Raw genomic sequence first — 21,981 nt, forward strand, 5'->3', positions numbered from 1 at the left:
TTTTTTTTATTTACTTTTTGTGTAATTGGATTAAACATTCAAAGTACCTCGTTTAAAACAAAATAAAAAAGTAACTTTTCCTCCAGAAGGAGTCGCTAAAGGTTTGGTGTGTGGTCGGCAGCCTACATGTCGATGCTCTGCTTCAGAACAGATGGCCATAGACTTAGTCCGGACTGGAGGCGACACACAGGGTTTACTGCAACCTTTTCCAGTTTACAGCAGTGAGATCGTTTTCTGTGTGTTGGCCATACTTTGGTTTACTCGGGGGTCGGTTAACTTTTTGAGTGTTATAATAAGAGTATAGAGGAGTAAAAAGGAGAAGACCATCCAGCGAGTGTTGGACACTCTCATCCACGTCCGGAGCTGAGGTCCAGTCCAACAGGTAAATTATTGTATGATGGAGAGTTTGGGAAGGGGCTCTTTTTGTCTTTAGTTTAATCTGGATGTCAAGGTGCCTTGACGACAGTTCGATCAAACGCTACTTATCAGCAACTAATAGCCTACGCCTTTAATTGGTGCCTGATTTCATTCACTTAGCCTACTCACTTTTCTCCTTAACACGTTTTGTTCTGCCGGATCCATATCCTGATGATTCATTCGCTCCATTGTGATTGTACATATTTGTTCAACTCAAACAAATGAATGTTCCATAGGGATGTCTTTATGATCAGCACTGCTCTTAGTAGGCTCCACAAGTCCTAACCAATAGCGCTCAGGTAAATAACGTGTTATACCTAATATCTTCTATTGGGCAGCACGGTGGCTCAGTGGTTAGCACTGTCGCCTCACAGCAAGAAGGCTCTGGATTCGAATCCCGGTCGTCCCGGTCATTCCAGGTCCTTTCTGTGTGGAGTTTGCATGTTCTCCTCGTGCCTGCGTGGGTTTACTCCGGGTACTCCGGTTCCCCCCACCATCATAAAGACATGCACCCCAGCCTCACCCCGGTTCGTATGGATGTGAATGTATGTTGGTGGTGGTCGGAGGGGCCGTAGGCGCTGATTGGCTGCCACGCAACTCACAGGTCTGACACCGACAGGGAACCTGGTTTGTGAAGACGCTGCGATACAAGTAAACCACTTTGGCTATTCAGAGGTCAATGTCTTGCAAATAATAGTTATAGTAGACATAATATACCGGAACAAAAGTTTTAGTGAATGACGTCTTTTCTCTTCTGATGTGTTCCATGCTCTCTGCTCAGCGGCTCACAATAACTGACTGGTCCTGAGGCTGCCAGAGCTTCAATGTGATCAATGATTTTTTATTATAAAGTACTTAAACTAAGCCAGGTGACACGTCGGGAAGAAAGCTCTGCAAAACATGTGTGTCAAAGTGGTGTAACATTTATCTGTGACTAGACTGAGGTTTTTTAGTCTGAGTTTTGTACGTATCGGAGGACGGTTCGGACTTCAAGATGGACGGGCTGGATTATTTCAGTAGGCAAAGAGACTTGACTCTAAAGGGCGGTCAATACGGAAGACCAGGGATTGCTGTATTTAAAGGTCAGGGGTCAGTGGATTTAAGTTAGTGTTGACATTAATGCTTGCAGCTCCCATCAGGGGGGTTTATGGTGGATTATGAACTGATCACCTGTAGGAGCAGGTGTTGTATTATTGCGGTGTTCTTTTGGCACTTCATGCGTGAAGTACTCTGTGCCAGTGTTTTAGAAGGTACTCAGAACATTTTACTTAATAAAGTACAGTATGAGTCTTGTTTTGTACACAATTACAAATAGTACTCCCAACAACAACTTGCTAAAACTCCACATGTTTGTTTTGGCCCTGAGCCTAAAGGATTAGCTGGAAGGCAAGAAGGCAAATTTCACAGATACTGAGGCTGCGCTGACAATCTGGACGGACAACGGACCGATCCCAGTGGAGTATTATTCAGCATCCAATGGGGATATTTGTTATCATCTTGTAGTTTTACCAATATATTATGTGAATACTACAAACAAAAGCAGAGTAATAGTACATTTCCCTCTGAAATGTAGTGGAGTAGTATAAAATGACCTGTTTTACTTCAAATGTACTTTGCACTATTCCTTTAGTCATTTCCTTTGGCAGCATGGGCTGGATGTAGGTCATTTAAAAGATTTGATATCAGGTAAATATGGGCGTCTCACAAATGAAGCCTGACGTATTTGGTATCTTTGGAAACTTTGGAAACTGCAAGAATGAACACAACACTGTAGGTTGGGTTTGTAATGACCCACCAGTGGGATGCTGCTTATTGGTTTTAAGTTTGCTGCTCCTGCGGCTTGGAATTTGCTGCAGACAGACCTGGGTCTCCGGGAACCGGTCTCCTTAGGTGTTTTTAAAAATAGATTGAAAATATTGGAGGGAAATTCATCTAGCTGTAGATGTTTTATATGACGGAGGTATGTGCTCCTGTGTGAGCTGGGTTGTGTTGGCTTGAGTCGTAGTTTTGGTTTTATTCATGCTGTGATTTTGTTTTTCGTTTTATATATTGTCTGTCACTGTTTTATGTTGTATTGTATGGAACTTTGTGTGACGTGCTGCTGCTGCTGTCTTGGCCAGGACACTCTTGTAAAGGAGATTTTTAATCTCAATGAGGCATTTCCTGGTTAAATAAATGTAAAATAAAATAAATTAAGAGGTTACATATTCTTTCAGCTGTCAAATCAATTTTGGAAAACTATTTTATGAAAAAGTGTGATGATGCTTGCATAGCTGGTGACTGCAAATGAAAGCTGATAGTGTTCTTACATTTTTTTAGAAAGAGAGAGGAGAGTTTGTTTGGTGGGTGTAGAAGGACACACACACACACACACATTGACACACACCAACAGAGAAGGATTGTGTAGCTGTGCCCCTTAGCCAAGCAGAGCTGCTACATAGGGCGTTCAGTGTGCTGAACGCACCACACCTCCTGTACTGTCAACACTTCCTTGGCTCTCGTGGCTTGTTGTACAGCCTCTTTCTACCAAAGGATTTACAAACCATAGTAGAAAACATTTTTTTAAATTACGCCACGGCTCAGTGGACTTTATCGCTCAGTAAAAGAGCAAACAGTTTACACAGTCCCCACTACGTTATCTTCACTAAAGAACTGGTTTGTGTGCTTGAAATAAGAAAATGATGATTTAACTGTGGGAGGGGAAAACTAGTGTTATGGTTAGTCAGATCCAAGTACACGTTAGCTAGAGCAAACCATCTCTTCAGTTTACCTTATACAACCCATTAAAGCTCCCTCACTTCCTCCCACCTCTTGAAGGGGGCTGTAGCAGACCGACTCTAGAAGGGACGTCGCCGCAGAAGTGGAGTACGGTGGGCCTCACATTCTGCCTCACATCTTTTTTTATTGAGGGGCAAATGGATGACAAAGAAAAGTGGAACTGGCAGTTCAGAGAAAAGATGCTTTCGTCAAGAAATGTAAGGCAAAAGAGTGAAGAATGTCTTCAAGCCTCCTGGATACCATAGTCACGAGACGGGTAATAATTACCTCATTACTCTCAGCCTAACCTTTAATGACTCAAAGGTTATGAATAACACCTAGGCTGAACACTCGGCCGCCTGCTTTGTAGCGACAAAAGAAAATGTTTAGTAAAAATTAGACCAAAATTGTAGATTACCAAAGTCCTGATACCTTGTAACACAGCATGCGTTTGTGTCCGTTTGTGGGTGTTCGTGTGTTTGTGTGTGTCTGTGTATGTGTGTGTGTGTGTGTGTGTCAATGAGGAAAGAAGTATTCAGACCCTCTTCTTAAGTAAAAGTACAAATACAACAGTATCAAAACAATCAATTACAGGTAAAAATTCCTGCATTCATCATCCTATGTAAAACGGTTTAAGTATTATCAGTAACAAGTATTTAAAGCATCAAAAAACACATTTGCGCTTCACCTATAATTCACCAATCCCCACTTCCTGAATCAGCAGTTGTCCATACTCAGTGGAGAGAAGATCACAGCTGTTCTGTACGTTGAGTTGTACTGTAAAATAACAGTCCCCCCCCCCTGACCCCGTAATTCTTATTTCTGGTCTGATGCTTGTTTGATGTGCTTCAGGTCTGCAGGCCGGTCACAGGAATGCCCCTCAGGCTCCACTTTCTGTCAAACTACTGACCAGCATTCCTGATTGTTCCTCACTCTCTCTCTCCCCTCTCAGACACCTCAGAGACACTCTCCACTATTCTCCTTTGCTTTTCACTGTCATGCTCCCTCTATTATATTTTTCAGCAGAAGCCAGTTTATTGCAGGGCTTTCAGACTCTCTCCATTACTCCCTGAGATTGGCAGCAGCTGCCGGGAATCCCTAATTTCGCGGACTGAACCAGACTCACTCATTCTTCCTTATTTCCATCCCAAAGACTCCTCTGTTGTCTGCTGACTCTGGCACCGAGTCCTCCATGATGCTGTTGTCCTCGCCACACTCCTTCAGGCTGAAGTATCTGTCTCTGGGGGTGCTGGTGTTGCAGACCACCTCGCTGGTGCTGACCATGCGCTACTCCCGCACCCTGAAGGAAGACGGCCCCCTTTACCTGGCCTCCTCCGCCGTGGTGTCGGCCGAGCTGCTCAAGATCCTCGTCTGCACCCTCCTCGTCTTCAAGGAGAACAGTGAGTTCAAAGTGTAGGGACGGTGACTGTATGCATTTCCCCTGTATAAAAACAAATCTCTTATTAGTCTATTTGTAGGCTCTTCAGGGCACAAGATCTCATACAAATGTCCTCCAATCTTTCTCTTAACACCAGGCTGACTGTCAGCTCCTCTCTGTCTCTTCTCACTGTCTATTCACTCCATGGGTGGTCCCTTGATTAAATTACTTGCAACCCACTCTCTGTTTCTGCCAGATTTCAGCATGCGGCTGCTGAAGGAGGAGATTGTGAACAAGCCTGTGGAGACCCTGAAGTTGGCCATTCCTGCAGGGATCTACACTCTGCAGAACAATCTGCTCTATGTTGCCCTATCCAACCTGGACGCAGCCACCTATCAGGTAGCACATGAATGTACTGGTTGACATTCACTGTGTGTGTGTGTGTGTGTGCGTGCGTGCGCTTGTGTGTGTGTGCATTTACAGAGCTTAGTACACAGCAAATTACCCAGTGTTAAAAATTCAGTGTGAAAGTATATTGACTCTTTCAGAGTTATTACAACACTAGCAAGAGAAAATAGCTCCAGGTGTTGTAACAACTAAAGCCAGAGTAAAACCCCACGTTAATGACAACGTTCACTTTTACTCTGGAAAGCCCCGCCCCCTCCATCTCTTTTTAAAATGAGTTTCATCACGCGCGTTTTGATTCTAGAAAGAATTTCTCTTAATCACTTTTTTATATAATATGTTGATATTTCAGCAGAAGCAACATTTTAGAATAACTTTACACTGAGTTCAACTTACACTAGAACTGCTTTTGTGTCTTGAAATACTAAATTGCAGAGCGCAGTTTCAATTCAACACCTAAAGAGTACATTAACACTAAGCCAGTAAACATATGGTCCCTATCTACAGAGTGTTAAGAGCCAATGTCGGTCAGTGGTCAGCAGCTCCGTCCTTCAATCAGGGGGTTTGCGGTTCAATCCCCGCCCTATAGTCCATGTGTCCTTGAGCAAGACACTTAACCCTGAGTTGCTTCCTGTAGCTGTGTCCATAGTGTATACATGTGACATGATTGTAAGTTGCTTTGGATAAAAGCGTCAGCAAAATGACATGTAATGTAAAGTAACACTGACCATAGTGATAACATTTCAGAGTTAACACAACTCTGGTAAGAGTTAATATTCTACACTGAGTGTAGAAATTGCACTACAAGTGTTATTTACATTTGACACTCGGACTAGTGTTAATCAAAATGAACACTTCTAAGTGTAGTGTAGAGTAGAATAATAACTCTTACCAGAGTTGCCTTAACTCTTAAATGTTAACACTATGTTTAGTGTTACTTTAACACTCTAAACCCTAAATTCTCGTGTTAAATTGACACTGACAATTTGACTGTGTATGTGTCAGGGGGAATGTAAACAAATATTTTCACAATTATTTGTGTGTCTGCTGACAATTTCCAAAAATAAGAACAACTTTTGTCTTTCTATAAGTGTAATTCAAGCGTCGGCAGACGGATTCATACCACAGTTACATGAATGAGAGCAGAGGGCAGAGGAGAAGCCAATGTGTTATACACCGGAAACTTCCGAGTACACGTTATCTTGTCCCGGTACAAAAACAAACTGACGAACAGAAGACTTGATCCAAGAGGCAATTACAGCTTTAGCACAAGGGATCACACAACATGTCAAGACTGCAAACAAGACAAAGGTCAACAAAGGCGTCAAAAGTTTCATATATGTGGCTTTCCATCCACCTGCTGTCAGTTAGGACCACATGATCGTGGACTACAGGAAGCGGAGAGGAGAGCACACCCCCATCTCCATAGACGGAGTTGCAGTAGAGAGGGTCAGCAGCTTCAAGTTCCTCGGCGTGCACATCTCCGAGGACCTCACATGGACCACGCACACCACTCACGTGGTGAAAAGGGCCCAACAACGCCTGTATTTCCTTAGGCGACTGAGGAAATTCAACATGGCCCCCCGCATCCTCAGAACATTCTACACCAGTTCCATCGAGAGTGTTCTGACAGGTTGCATCACCGTCTGGTACGGGAACTGCACCGCCCTGGAGCGTAGGGCACTACAGAGGGTGGTGCGGTCGGCACAGTACATCGTTGGAGGTGAGCTTCCCTCCATCCTGGACATATACACCAAGCGGTGCGTGGCCAGGGCCAAACGGATGATGAAAGACAATAACCACCCCGGCCACAAACTGTTCACCCTTCTACCGTCAGGCAGGCGATACCGCAGTATCAAGTGCCGCACAAACAGACTGAGGGACAGCTTCTTCAGTCAGGCCATCAGGCTGCTGAACAAGGACTGAGACCCTCATTAACACTACACACCAGAACATATTCTGTGAATATCTATGGCCATGGTGTATATTTTATTACATTGTTTATATATATATATATTGTATATATATATTGTATGTATACACATATATATATATATATTGTCTCAAAAAAGTGTATATTTTATTACATTGTTTTATATATATATATTGTCAGGATGTATATTCTATTACATTGTTTTATATATATATATTGTTAATACTTTCTTCTTTTTTTTGTGGATATTGTATAGTTTATTCCCATTCTTATTCTTTTTTTAGTCTGCTACTGCTGTCGGGTGTTTTGCACATAAGAATTTCACAAACCGATTATACTTGTATAAAAGGGGATGTGACAATAAAAACTTGAAACCTTGAAACCTTGAAACACGCCTCATCCTCCAGGTGTCTTTCTTTGGTCAGCAGGTCATTAAGGTGTGAAACAATATGAGTCATGTGATCTGAAATGTAGGCGCAACAGTCCATTCCAATGAAGCAGCAAACGGCTCCTCGGCTGGCCGACAGCGTGTCCAACGCCATTCTGTTTTACAGAGCCACATTTATGATGCCTTTTGGGGACAGTTGGGGAGAGGGCAGAGAAGTTGTCTTTACGCCGTCCCATGTCGAGCCACATGTGGCTGTTTGTTGACGTGGAGGTTGAGCGTCCCAGACTAGCTGGGGCCAGATTTCTTCTCACATCCTGCCAACAACGCCAAGTTTGTGGTGGCCTTTTCCTTCAAATGAAGAACAATGTGAACTTTTGTCTTTCTGTAAATGTAATTCAGGCGTCTGCAGCCGGACTCAGAGCACAGTGAAAGGAATGAAATGAGCCAAGGACAGAGGAGAAGCCAGTGTTTTAAACTCCGGAGACTGTCGAGTACACATTGTCTTCCTGCGACAAAAACTGCATCTCACACAACAGACAATAAAGGCCATCTTATCTTCTTATCTCTGTCCTCGGTCAATGCAAAAGGCACTAAGGCTTGCTGTTTGGAGAAACAGAAAGTCTCTCTTTAAAGAGAATGCATAAGATCCTGAAATGTCCATTCCATGTGGTCATTATACTTTTTTTGTTGCATCAGTTGGTACCCTACATTGCTCAGAGGTGTGTATGTTTGTGCTCCACACAGGTCACGTACCAGCTGAAGATCCTCACAACAGCACTGTTTTCTGTCTCCATGTTGGGGAAGAGGTTGGGCTTATACCAGTGGCTCTCCCTGCTCTTCCTGATGGCGGGAGTCACTCTAGTGCAGGTACCAGCAGACACTGAACCTGCAAAGTTCCTGAGCAATTTACATATGCGGCGTTTCATCTGCTCCATGAATGTGGAATATGACTTATCTTAACTCATCAGATGTTTTAGTCCTAAATGAGTTATATTACTCTAATTAATAGATTGTTCATCTGTGCCTGTCCATGCATGTGATGCTCAGTGTTGTCGCCTCCACAGTGGCCCACAGAGTCTGAAGGTGACACCGAGCAGCTGATCCTGTCGGCAGGCTCCCAGTTCGTGGGACTCATGGCTGTGCTGATGGCCTGTGTGTCCAGCGGCTTCGCTGGAGTCTACTTTGAGAAAATCCTCAAGGAGACTAAACAGAGTGTGTGGGTCCGTAACATACAGCTGGGTGAGTGACTATGTCCTCCGTCTGTTTGGGTCGGTGAGGCGATGTGTGTTGAGTGAAGAATGGTGTGCGCGTGTTTGATAGATAAACTAGAAAAGGACAAGATAACCAATCCTCCTCTCACGTCCATGTTCTGTGTGTCACTAACATGAACTGGAATAAAGGCTCATTATTTTCCAAATGACTTCGTAATTGTATCTCATGGTCTAAACTAAATAGTAGAAAAAGCATAACCATTGAGTAAACACTGTTGAAACATCTAATCGTGGCACACTCCACTCCCACTTTCATAAACAAGAAAAAAACTTTTAGGTGGTTGATTCTTTTAGCGGTCGCTCATCAATAGAAAATAGCAAAATACAGGAAACAAAGCAAATGTAATAGTAAACTTCCTCTCAAAACCTAAAGTAAAATAGTCTCAGGACAGGAAGGGAATTTGGTGGCATTTTTAATTGTAGGAACATCTATGATTTATGATATATTTAAGAGTGAGAATCAGATTCTCCCTTGAGAGAAGATGCTCTGAAAAGTTGGATCATTTTTATGGTTTGAAACATCCTCATTTTAAAACAGGTCGCCTGGCTTTATGACTGAACAGGCCGGAGGTTAAAACGTTACAGACAGACTCTCTTTTCCTCTCACTCTTCTTAACGTCTACATAAAGTTTTGCAGGAATTTTGTGTTTTTTTATTTCAGACATCTAATGAAAAATCCACAGATTTCCTGACGAGGGAATCAGAAGTGCAAAAATACAAACTCATTTCCTGGTTTTATAACTCGTTCCTGCCAGACTCTATTCATTCAATGAGCATTAGACATAAGCATCCAGAAACAAAGCAATCAGTTGATGTGAAATCGATGTACGTAGCCGATTGAATGACAGCATTTGTTTGTGGCCTTCTCCAGATGCTGTGCTTGTGTTACAACAATGCGATGATGCACAACACAAATGAGTGAATGATTGCTGGGAGGTTAAAGGAGTTACCTAATGGGCCGGACACTTCACGCTTGTTGTAGTCTTAATGTTTCCTGTTCAAGATCAGGGGAAACAGCCCTATACCTTGTAGTTTCAACCAAAACCTGACCTCGTTTCTCTCCTTGCCTCCTCCAGGTTTATTTAGCTTTGTGTTTGGCTTCGTAGGAATGATAGTGTATGACGGCGAGATGGTGAGAGAGTTGGGCATGTTTCAGGGCTACAACGCCGTCACCTGCACAGTTGTTGCTTTGCAGGTTTGATCATTATCTTTAATCTCGCATTCGTCAAAGTGTCATTCAAATGCATTCGGTGTACACAATCACATACTTGGACTTGTAAAGTGCTGTTTTCATGATTTGTGTTTCTGTCTGAACACCTTCTAACTGTCTGCAGGCTCTGGGCGGTTTGGTCATAGCAGTGGTCATTAAATATGCAGACAACATCCTCAAAGGGTTTGCCACCTCTCTGTCCATCATTGTGTCCACACTTATTTCATATTTCCTGTTGGAGGACTTTAACCCTACTGGGTAAATATATACAAGCTCATGAAAACCCACACGATTCTTAATTTTGTTTGCAAATAATTACTCATGACAAATAATTAGCTCACTATATGTTTGCCATGCTAGTTAGCTGCATGGCTTTATGGACAGGATGTCAGTCTGTTGGTCCACCACTTCAGTCCAGAATGCATTATTTCAACAACTGTTGAATTGAACTTGTATACAGACACTGTCTATCCCACTGACTCCATGCATGATCCCATGACATTAGCCTTTTGCGCCACTATGCAGTTGACATTTGTATTTTTGAATAAATATTCCCATGATAAGAATTGTAACAATTATGGTGACCTTCTGACTTTCAAGCTAACACAACAGTAGGTTGAAGTTTCAAGTTCTCCAATACTTTGGTTTACAGCTGTTAACCCATCAGCCTCAGCTGTACTTTGTGTCTTTGTTTGCACACTAACATGCTAAACTAAGGTTGTCAACATGGCAAACATAATCTTGCATGCTAAACTGCAAATAACTTGTATCATGTAAACATTGTCATTGTGAGCTTGTTAGCATGCTGCCAGTAGCATTAAGTTAAAAGTGTCCAAACACCGGTGTTTACTTGTTTAGATGACACAAGCCGAGTACACTGTAGTTTGTTCACTTTTTAATGCCTCATTATTTTCTCTCTTTTGTTCCATGTCCATGCCAGTGTATTTTTCCTCGGGGCAGTGCTGGTTATTGCTGCCACATTTCTCTACAGCAACGAATGCAAACCGGCCAGTGGAAGTACCATCAAAGTATAAACAGACACCTCTGTCAAGTGTGCTACCCGACAGAAGAGACGACGCACACACAGGACAAAGAGCCGAGTCGGACTTAATGATGGGATACAACCTGTTACTGCCAAATAATTACAGCTGAAGGCTGCCCATCCCTCCTGGCAAAATGCTGCTATATGCACAAAATATGTGGATCAATAATATATACTGGTTCTTTGTGTATTTATTTTTAAAGGTACTTCTCTTGAAATACTAACAGAGATTACAACAGAGATTGTTGCAGTAAAACTCACATGCTGTATGATAGAATTATCTCATGGAAACGTAGCTTTCTCTAAATGCAATGTATGGGGACCAGGAGGAAATTATGATAAAACCATGGCCTTGTGGATATTTGGAAACCATTATTATTTTTAAGTTTGATATACTGTAAGGAGTGTATTTGCTTAACAAAAAAGGCACTCTATTGATGGCGCTGACAGCGCCTGCCTTCAAGAGAGGAAACTCCTCGACAGAGCTTCCATCTAGTGGTGGAATGAAGAGCTGCAAAGAGGAGGGGTTACCTTTGGTCAGAGATGCTGAATGTCCTTTTTTATATGAGATGAGATGAGATGGGGTATGACTGCTTTGACCTTGCTGCTCACAGTCTGAGTATTCATATCAGAAGCACTCATTCTGCTGTTATTTAAATGCAAAAAAGGTATTTATGTGAAAACAAATGAATAAATTAAGGCATATTTCCATGCTGAAGCAACCAGCTCTGCCTTGATCTTTTTTTTTACTTCAAAGTGAAATGAATGGATATGTTGGAGCTGTGTGTGTGTGTGTGTGTGTGTGTGTAAGTGTGTGTGTGTGTGTGTGCACACTCCCTCCAACACACATGAATGCGGACACACAGAGTGAGGCCCACCCATGAATATGTTTTACTGTTTTTCTTTCAGTTCCAGTTGCAGTGCATTCTGGAAAAGCAAACCAGTCTCTATAGCAACAGATGGCTGAATGAGCTGCGACGACACACTGTAGACACACTGATTCAATATAACCTATTTTAATCTGTGAGTATTTTACATTTACAACAGCCATTTTTATTCAACAATGACCCTGACAAATAAGAAAGAGATTGAGGCAGATGCACAAAAATACACATCTTTGACCTTCTAGTTGTGTTTACAGTCACAGATAATATTTGCATAGTTTGGGATTTCAGAGCAAATGAGTATTTGGGTGGAGATAGTGAATGTGGTGAGGTGGACAGGCGGGAGAAAATGAGCAAACAGGCATACACCTGGAGAGAAGCACAGATGGAGGATGAGTCATGTGACTCCTGTGTGGAGTGGCAGGCAGGAACTTGGACTGAGCCCAAGATGAGCCACTGGACATGCCTTCATCAAGGATTATCTGCAGAACTACTGCACATATTATGCGTAAATGATGGAGGAAAATGAGCTATGACCTCATACGCCTGGTTTAATTCAACACCAAGGACACTGTTAAGAGTACATTTAGATTCCCTGATTGTAGGAAGATGTGTAACACTTGGTGGTGCAACATGGCCGGATCAGCGCCACATCAAATCTACCTTCAGCCTGAGTACAATTCAGCCCCATTCCAGCGATCACCCTCTTGTTTTAAATGAGTTTTTATGGCATTAATCCAAGTAACACTGCACTTATTGAAAGCATAGCTGGCACTAGTTATCTAATGTGGTAACAGGTCCAACTCCCCTCACTGATAGTTTGTCACCCATCTGAATAAAATATCAGCTGCAGGACAGAGGCGAGGGAGTTGATATGTTGGTGCATAAGTTTGGTGTATTAGAAAAGCTCCAGTGAAAACTACAGCATATTGTTTTTTCTTCCAGACTTTTATGCAAGGTGGGTGCTCTTAATACAATCTGATTGATGCATGAGTTAATATTAACCTAAAAAGATTCATATAATACTTTCTCTCTTTTAAATTCTCTGAATACATCCTTTAACTCTGAGTGTGCTGAAGGCCGTTGTTGGCACTGACGAGGTTTAACCAGCCCACAGGGTTTTTTTGGCTGACTTTTCAATCAAAATGTCTTCAGGTATCAAGTTATACAAAACAAATGCTATTCTTAAACTTCTCAAGGACAGTTCTTCTTGTCACTCTCACTCTCTCATGCAATAAGATCTACATAAGGATGCAGGGTGCAGTTCTTGTTGTGGTCTAATACCTCTGTGGTACGTCTAAAAACAGCGCTCCTTCTTCACTAAAAAGCAGCCAAAACTCTTTAATGCAGTCCAAAACTTGTCGTTGACCAAAAAAGCTGTGATGCAACCCAGGCCCTTGACATGAGTTAATTGTAGACTTCCATTCGGACACCAAGCTGATGTAATATTCACTCTGGCTTGTTATACTGGTCCACTCAAATCTTTCAGGGAGAATGAGCAACTGGCATCTTGAGCGCAGTGAAACCGTCACTTCTCTCTTCTCACATAGGCTTCGTGACTTCATCACCTTCCTCGTGCCTCCTTTTCTGCAGGAGGGAACAATTATTCTTTTGTCTGTGGAACAATTTCCCCCTCTTATTTTGGCGGTATGACCACGAGTGGCGCTCCTCTCCGTGGCCTCCACATTAGCACTTGGGCGTCGTTGGCATTCGGTCTCCCCAGCGCGTTGGGTGGGATGGGCTCCTGGTAGTTAAGGATGTTCGGCTGCTCCTGATAGGGACGACCCACCAAAGAGGCTCGAGAGCCCAGAGGCATGTCGGGGTCCACAGCAATGTCCACCCGCATCCGCCACCGCACCGTCTGCAACACAATACGCTCCTGAAGGAGGGGATCAGCCTCATGTTATATTGGTCAATCCTGTATACAATATCAAGTATTTGTGCATACAGTCTAAGTACAGTGTTTTTTAAAAGCCAAAGTTGATTGTGCATCATGTCTTCTACTGCTAGTAGATCTGTATGTACATCTTAATAAATGGTGTATTACTTCAGCTTTGTTCAACATCATTTTATCTTAAATGACAGAGAAGAAAAAATGGCTAAAATGCTGAATTTGAACACCAGTTGTCTGTCCATAGATACATAATCTTCTTCTGCTCTTAACTTATTGACCGACAATGAAGCAAACAAGCCTGACAACCTTCTCCTTAAAAAGAATAAAACTAAAGAAAGACATTACATGAATACTGTAAGTGTTTTGATACACACTTTAAGCTAGACTTACTCCTATTTGGCCATAACGGGGCTTTATTCAGCCGAGTTGAAGGCCACGATGAGGTACTTTGTAACTTCACACCAGAAAGGGAAAGTGCAGGGGGAGATGATTAAATCACAGTCAGTCTATGTGTGCAATGCAAGAGTAATCTCTGAAGATGTATAGCCCGTCTTATTTATGTAAACTACTCAGGACAGAAATCAGCAAAAAACTGGGAAAAAAACGCAACATTACGAAAATATGAGTCGGAACAAATTTATATGTCTCAAACGACAAGCTGCTCTCTGAGGTGTATTCCTACCTTGGTGATGGAGTTCATGGCCACCAGCCAGGTGATGAAGCTCTGGTCCCTGGTGATGTGGGTGAGCATGGGCGTGTTGCTGTTGCTGATGGGCACAGCCCAGGTCACGCTGGGGTAGAAGTTGTCGTTCATGCTGACGGTCAGACGTGACGGTTTGGACGTGGGTCCGGTCAGGGTGACGGTCTCCGTGGTGTTGCCATACCAGGGGTAGCTGACGCCATCGGAGTCGCTGATGGCCTTGACCCGACATTCTCGCAGCTCTGGTAACTCCCAGCTGGACCTGCGGCAGTGGACGGAGGAGGACAACGTTTAGCAGGTGCAGGTTTGTGGTCTAGACGTTCTGAGTGTGATATAAGTGGAGACAGCTGTGCACATCCAAACTGCACTCACATAAACACAAACACGGAGCACATTGAGTGGCAACAAGTTTGTCTCACAGGGCATGTTGTACACTTACATGCCAATATCACCATAGGTGTTGTAGAACTCCATCTGGGTACACGCCTGGATCCAGCCCACCACCCAGGTTTCGTTGCGCGGCACTGGTGGCATCACAACCCCTGCTGAGGCCCTGAAGTAAGGCGTCTTGTAACGGAGCACAATCGGTGAGTTCTCCTCAATGATGGTGGGACACTGGTCGATAGAGGCTGATACCTCATACACCACAATGTTCTCCCGTCTGATGCGGGGCTTGCATGCAATGCTCTGAATACAGCCCATAGTGCAGGCGACAAGCAAAATGAGCAAAACCAGAGAAGAAGGGAACAAATGATACCTGGCCAGTATGCACATTAGTCCCCTCCGGGGTCCACCCTTGCCTGAAGAGCAGATCTAATATTTTAATTGCCCATCACCACTGATTGGTTGGGAAGGAGAAAAAAGAAAAGAGAAATAACGGGGAGTATCAGAGTCACCATTGCTCAGACATTAAAGCGTCCACCATCATATTTTCGGGATGATGTGGAGGTGAGAGCGCAGCGGGGCCTGGGGGGGAAGTATCACAGATCTCCGCAGCCTCCTCCCCCCGTTCTGCCTGCCGACTGCCGCACTGCCCTTGGCGCTCGTCCCCAGAAATCGCAATCCGGCCTCCCCTGGGCAGCTGCTGCTTCTCCGCCGTGCGTCCGGATGCTCCTCTCTTCCTTGTCGAGTCCACGCGTCCGGCTGCACGTCGGTGCCCCTTGATCCTGCTGCTCTCCTCCCGGCTCTGCGCTGTCATGTCAAGCGGCGACAGGGCAGCCAGGTGCGTCAGAGGAGGGGGGCTGGATGCCTTTTGATTTCTTGGCTTTTCTGTATTAGCCCTATATTCGCGCGGCGTCCTCAAAAGACAAAATTGAGCTCTTCATCACCTTGACCTACATGAAAATATAAGCTTCATCAAAAAAGCAAGAATGTGTCTTACAAAGGCGAGAAAACAGGGCTATGAAAGGCTATTTTATGTTTTCCTCGCAATGTGCTTCCATTCTTGGGGATGCATGAATGGTGCATCATGAATGGGGGCAGCGAGGCAGCAGAAACGTGCAGAAACAGAGACTATACCCCGTCGCTCGAGCGTCTCTCCGCGTGTCGCCTCATCGTTACGTCTCCTCGAGCTGCGGAGCATCGTGGACCGGAGAGCATCCTTTTCCAGCGGTCTTGTTCAATTTGGAGGTGCTGATGCTAGAAAGGCAGGGGAGGGGCGTCACCCGACCTCTGCGTTGAAAAAAACAAAACAAGTGCAGGTGGGCGTGGCTACATCCCTGCGTCACTCTCCTATGTGAAATCTCATTGGTCGCTGAGGGTCAACAGCGGAAGTGGTGTCGTTCGTGCCCGGCGACTTCCTTCTCACTAAAGCTGACACGCATTCACCGGGCAGCTTGGCTCGTTTCATGTGTCCTCACCCCGCCGCTTCACTTGTGTAGCTGCTGGTGCTGGTTTATGATCGGCTCTTTGCTCGGTAACGTGTCTCAGAGGGCGAAGAGCTTGTTGTACCGGGTGTCACTCGTGATGAAGCCGCAGGTTGTGTTCGTGCTGGGCGGGCCCGGAGCCGGCAAAGGGACCCAATGCTCCAAAATCGTGGAGGTAACTTACGAGAGATGGCGAGAGAAAGGACAGTGGAAACTACCGGCTTTGTTGGCTGTGATTTAGCATGTCGTAACGAAAATGTAATTAAGCGGACTTCAGGCTGCTTGTGCCTTTTTAATCGTGCCTTTTTAATGAGGTAATGTCGAGATTGAATTGACTTCCGGGTGTCCTCTATAATGAACCTGTGTTAGCCAGCTAGCCAGTTAGCCACACACGTTGGTAGGTTACTACACATTATGCACTCGTAAACCACCATGTGCACCTGAACACAGAAGATACAGAATACAGTGTTAATGTATTCATTCTTCTGAAACTCCACTCTTCATTTCTGGTATGTGAGTCAACGTGTTGTGCTGCCAGCCGCCTTCATGAAGCTGCTCAATTAAGTGACGGGTCGTCAGCAGGCGATGCCTTGTTGCCTGTGTTCTTACCTCATCATTCACTGGGTCACGCCACCACCGGCTTTAAACACACGGGAGCAGTTGTTGACATAGACATGTACTGGCAATGGGACGTTTTATGTAACCACCCTGTACAGGTGTAAGGGATGGCGAGTCATATGTCAACATAATTCACCTCAACTGTCAACTCAAGACATTGTTATTACAGTTTCCATCCATGACGGTTCTATTTGATTTAGTCTTACATTTCTGCACTCGCTCCACCCTCTGTGGATTATTGTCTGTGTGTGTTTGAGTGAGCGAGAGCGTCTTTAAGAGACGGTATAAGTGTTTCTGGTCACGGGTGGTGTTGGGTGTTGGCTGTGGTGCTTCATGTGAGGTGGTTCAGCCTGAATGGCAGCTATGCATAGAGGCTCCTTTCATTCACTGCACTTCTTTCTTCCTGGCCTGTGAAACTGGCCTCTCTGAAAACTTTAGCCTGCCAGTAAAGGCAGTCTTGTCAAACACAGATCTTTAGTGTTAATAGAAATCTAAATGACCATCCATCACTTTCTCCTCACCAGAATAATTGATTATTGATAGCTAGTTATTTGCTATGAGACACCATTTCCATCACCTGAAATCAACTTAACATTAAAAAACAACGTTTGTCCCTTCCAGAATTACAACTATACCCATTTGTCGGCTGGGGACTTGCTGAGGGCAGAGCGATCCCGAGAGGAGTCAGAGTTTGGACAGCTCATTGACAACTACATCAAGGAGGGCAAAATTGTCCCTGTGGAGATCACCATCAACTTACTCAGGAAGGTATGCACCAAATACAAGACTCAACTTCTAACCCATCTGCCTGCCTGGGCGCAGTCCCTTTTGTTCAGGACCTGTTTGTAGCTATTTGTTGAGTCATAGAGGAAACTAACTTGAACTCTGAACACAGACTTTGACATTTCAGTCTAATCTCTTGGCCAATCATGGCAATATATGGGCAGAACCTTTTTTCTTCAGTGCTAAAAACAAGCTAATTACTATTTATAGGCTGTGACGATCAATACATTTATTCCATTTATACATGAAGTAAATTATTTAAAGTGCAACATACAGGATTCAGAGCATTAATATAGCAGCAAACAATGTTCTATACAAAGATACAGTGGCCTAGTGTCTACCTCAGCAGAGAAAGTTGCTCTACCTTTGTGTGTGTTGTTATATGCAGGTGTCAGCTAATAACACTGTAACGACTGGCAGAGCCACGGAGAAAGCACAGCACCCATCCTGTGGTTCCCCCTCAGGTCAACACTGTCAGCTGTCAGTACTTTTGATGTAGTTCGACTGTTAGCGCTGTTAGCACCGTTAGCCACAAACTGCCGGCTCAGCTGTCGCCATGTTGAGAGCTGTCGTATAGAGCAGCTGTAAGTAAATGCACAAAACATTTCCCTCTCCTATCCTCATGAATGTGAGGATTTAGTGTTTCTTCTGGTTTCATATAATGAGGATTACAATGTTTTGGTTTTTGGACTGTTGGTTAGATATAATGAATAAATTTAAGACTGTTTATGTGACACGGTTCATTTGTTTGGCATTTACAAAAGGACATGTAAGTTGTAGCCCCTTCATGCTATAAATATGGAATAATAAAAAAAGTTACTTATATACAAACGATACTTACTATGTACCTTGAGATACTTTGGTTTAGTGGGAATTAGGGTAGTGCAAAAGGTAGTCATCAAAAAGTAACTGGTACATTTGATTTTCTGTTTTATTGCTTTTTACTTGAAAGACTCCAAAATGAAACTTGCATAACATGATAATAGTTGCTGGTCTATTTTTGTTCTTGATTAAATGATATGGTTTCCAACCCAACACATCATCTGACATGGATGTGGATCATTCCTAATGTTTGAATGTCGAGAATCACAGATGCACTTTTGTCAGAACATGATACCATTTTTTTTTTCTTCATGAAGACGTACACAGAGCACACTGGGTAGAAATTGTATGTCCATGTCAGTTGAATAAACTAAATTAATTCTCATTACAAGCGTAAAGTACGTATGCATTGTTGTTTTCTGTTTTGTAAGGCAATGGAAGAGACCATGCAGAAAGACGATAAAAAGTTCCGTTTCCTCATAGATGGTTTCCCCCGTAACGAGGACAACCTTACGGGGTGGGACACGGTTATGGTTGACAAAGCAGATGTCAAATTTGTGCTTTTCTTTGACTGCAGCAATGAGGTGAGTTCTAGAAACTACAAGGCTAAAACTCTTCCAGCTTTTAAAAATTGTTTTTATTTAATTTATTTTTGTATAAAAGATAATGACAGAGAACTGAGGAGATCTCCTCATCGATAGACATCTTACACTGAGCTCAAGATGTTTTGAATTTTTGTCCACAGGTTTGCATCGACAGGTGTCTAGAAAGAGGGAAGAGCAGCGGACGCACAGATGACAACAGAGAAAGCTTGGAGAAAAGGTATAATTGTGAAATCCAAACAAAATACATCACTTCAGACTTTAATAGTACTGAACCCCAGAAGTTTGTACTGCTGCCTTTAACATTTCTTGAACTGATTTTATTTCTGTCTGTAACGCGTTACATCCAGCAGATCTGATTGGTATAGATTTGTCTGTCCCATTTAGCTGAGTGTTGGATTCCTGCATGTGTGTTTTTGACCTAATTTGCATCTCCTTTGAGTCCCCTGTGTCATCTGGCCCTAATAACCAGGCTTTTTTTTGGGTGCAGAATCCAAACTTACCAGCAGTCTACGCGACCAATCATTGAACTGTACGAGAAGCACGGCAAAGTGCGCACTGTAGACGCCTCTCGCTCCTTGGAAAAGGTGAGGAAAAGGCGTCGCCTGTCGGAAAACATCCATGAGCGCCTTGTGCCATACAACGATTTCTCAAGGGACATTTTGTGGGTGGAGCCAATGAAGAGGTAGCACCCAGTGCAAAGAAGCACTTAAAAATACATGAGAGTGGTTTCACACTAATATCCTCAGTCTAATTTATTTATTTTGTATTCCATCTGCTTCTGGTAATTTGAAGAAATGCAACTTAAAGGCAGTTCCACATTAGCTTGAACATCAGGATGTAAGACTGTTATGTTACATGTACTGAATGTTATTGAGGTTGGACCAAATAATATACAATGAAAAGAAAGGCAGCAATACTTACCAGATTAAGTTCCGTCCCACATTACTGACCAAATTGTGGGCCAGTAGTGTTTTCTATTTGTCAGCAAAGTCCATCAAAGGCGTTAGGGGAAAACATCTGTGTAAACAGAGAACTGACCCGTAATTCAGGCTTCGAGGTGTCATTGTTTCACATACATGGTCGAACAGGAAAAGCCTCCAGTCAGGCAGAAGGGAAAACTTCCCCAAATGTATAAACCAATGGCGCAATGTCTTAATATGTAATTCATCTGCTGGCCACTAGATGCTCTTCAACACTCACGCAAGAAAAGAAAATTCTGTATCTGTAAAGTCAAAAGTTTCAATAGTTTATCAAAAAAAGAAACAAAGCTGACATCATAGACTCTAAGTTCAAGATGTTGCATGAGCTCAATGGGGCACTGACAACAGTTTGGTTTAGTTTGTTATGGATTTATTTTCAGCTGGATATTATTTTATTTGGCATTAATTGCTAAGATCTGGAGATTGAGTGCCTCTATCTAAAGTGGGAAACAACATCAAGACAGATTTTAAAGCCGCCCTCTAATCAAACATATGTTTTGCCTCTAGTTTCTTCCCTTGGATGGACCTTTGTTCGCCGAATGGGGAAAGTTACTCTGCTCACCTTAGATCTGAGTTTAAGATGTGAATGTACCAGCTGACTTTGACATCTTAGTAACTATTTACTCGCGGTGGAATCTAACCGCTCTACCTCTCTGCCACAACCGCCTCAATAAGGCATAATGAAAATAATCCTCAATTGCAGTTCGACCTTCAGATAATATTCTTCTGAGGGAGTTTGTTAAAACCCGTCTGATAATCTGGACCTCTTTTATGACCTCCAGTGAAGTTGATGAATGAAATGCTAAAATGCTTTCCTCTGTATTTTACTTGTGATCTGAGTTCAGAAATGGTCAGTATTTCAGGCTACTCTTGTTAGTTTGAGTTTTGTAATAACTTGTACAGTTCAGTCTTTTTATGGATGAACTCTCACCGTCTTTTTCTCTTTCAGGTCTTCGCAGATGTGAAAGTTGTCCTAGACAAAGAGGGTTGAGGTTCCCCAGCTGCCAACAACATTCACTTATCTACTTTTTTTGTTTTCTTTGTATCAACTGCAAGTGCACTATAATAAGTTGATATGTCCATTCATATAACTTTGTTCCTGTTTGTTACATATTTCCATCTATTTTGTGTGTGTGTACAATATGTGTTGGTATGAATGAGAAGTAGCGTTACCGAACATCTACTTATGATCAACTAGTTCATGCTCATCATAGTTTGAGGCCTTTGCCTAAGAACTAAGTGTATACTTAACTTAGACACTTCTTTTGTCAAAGCTCTAGCAGTTAAAGTCTGCACAAAAATGTTATCCTCAGATCATGTCATTGGAAGCAGCCATAATGCTTCAGACCAAATAGTTTGATCTGCTGACGACCGACTGGAAATGATGTCAGACGAAACATCCGATGGCCTCCAAATAAAATGCATGACACGTCCGTCTCGTGTTGAATGGGCAAGACTGCAGAGCAGGTGCTTTTCTGCCATGTAGTTATCAGGTAGATGTTTGTACCACAACGCCTCGATGTGCTTCATCACAGCTGGGACACTTGTGACTAATCAGAGAGAAAACATGAAGAGGAAAATGTACTATTTGTTAAATCTGTACTGTATCTGCTTGATAGAAAAAGTAAAAACGATTGCTTTCTCCCCTTGTTTTGCTCAATTAATCTAGTTAATGTCTCGTACATACTAAGTGTTTTTGTTTTTTTCTCTATATATGTTAATATATAAGTAGAGCTGTAATCCATTAATTAAAAATATTTTTGAAGAACTTATTAATGGTTGCACAAGGTTTTACAAATTCACAAAACCTAATAGCTTTCAACCTTAGCCAGCAAGGGGCGCTAGACCTCACATTTTAGCAGTTATTTTTTTCTTCTTTCAATTGTCAGTTGAAATTTCACAAGGGAAAAATACTCATTCATCATTAAATAGTAAATGTATGCTGAAATACAAAAATGTTTACTTTTAAGTATAAAAGTGCTAAATATAGGTAATTAAATGATAAATCTATTATGTCTTATCTATATTC

General features: G+C 42.8%; 3 protein-coding genes across 6 annotated transcripts; 2 read left to right on the forward strand and 1 right to left on the reverse strand.

The window, feature by feature from the left end:
* The first annotated feature begins 187 nt into the window (after positions 1 to 187).
* On the forward strand, positions 188 to 11,526 carry slc35a3b (solute carrier family 35 member A3b). Of its 4 annotated transcripts, none has more exons than XM_056421630.1 (8): positions 188 to 382; positions 4,328 to 4,574; positions 4,809 to 4,951; positions 8,023 to 8,145; positions 8,343 to 8,517; positions 9,626 to 9,744; positions 9,884 to 10,017; positions 10,700 to 11,526. In XM_056421630.1, the coding sequence occupies exons 2-8, from the start codon at positions 4,367 to 4,369 to the stop codon at positions 10,791 to 10,793; spliced, it is 996 nt and encodes a 331-aa protein (XP_056277605.1). In that variant the 5' UTR covers positions 188 to 382; positions 4,328 to 4,366; the 3' UTR covers positions 10,794 to 11,526. The 4 variants fall into 4 exon arrangements, with proteins under 4 accessions (XP_056277605.1, XP_056277606.1, XP_056277607.1 ...); XM_056421631.1 differs by having other exon boundaries at positions 4,399 to 4,574; XM_056421632.1 differs by lacking the exon at positions 188 to 382 and adding an exon at positions 741 to 944 and having other exon boundaries at positions 4,399 to 4,574.
* Positions 11,527 to 11,875: 349 nt separating this feature from the next.
* fam78ba (family with sequence similarity 78 member Ba) lies at positions 11,876 to 14,996 on the reverse strand. Its single transcript, XM_056421633.1, has 3 exons — positions 14,719 to 14,996; positions 14,262 to 14,541; positions 11,876 to 13,564 (listed from the first exon to the last, which is right to left on the reverse strand). Exons 1-3 carry the CDS (start codon positions 14,979 to 14,981, stop codon positions 13,322 to 13,324), a joined length of 786 nt encoding a protein of 261 aa, XP_056277608.1. The 5' UTR covers positions 14,982 to 14,996; the 3' UTR covers positions 11,876 to 13,321.
* A 1,078-nt stretch (positions 14,997 to 16,074) lies between these two features.
* Positions 16,075 to 21,596, forward strand: cmpk (cytidylate kinase). Its single transcript, XM_056421635.1, has 6 exons — positions 16,075 to 16,319; positions 17,384 to 17,530; positions 18,799 to 18,951; positions 19,113 to 19,189; positions 19,460 to 19,556; positions 20,902 to 21,596. The coding sequence occupies exons 1-6, from the start codon at positions 16,176 to 16,178 to the stop codon at positions 20,941 to 20,943; spliced, it is 660 nt and encodes a 219-aa protein (XP_056277610.1). The 5' UTR covers positions 16,075 to 16,175; the 3' UTR covers positions 20,944 to 21,596.
* The last annotated feature ends 385 nt before the right edge of the window (positions 21,597 to 21,981 follow it).

This window comes from Pseudoliparis swirei, chromosome 8 (assembly GCF_029220125.1).
Source record: "Pseudoliparis swirei isolate HS2019 ecotype Mariana Trench chromosome 8, NWPU_hadal_v1, whole genome shotgun sequence".
Lineage (NCBI taxonomy): Eukaryota > Metazoa > Chordata > Actinopteri > Perciformes > Liparidae > Pseudoliparis > Pseudoliparis swirei.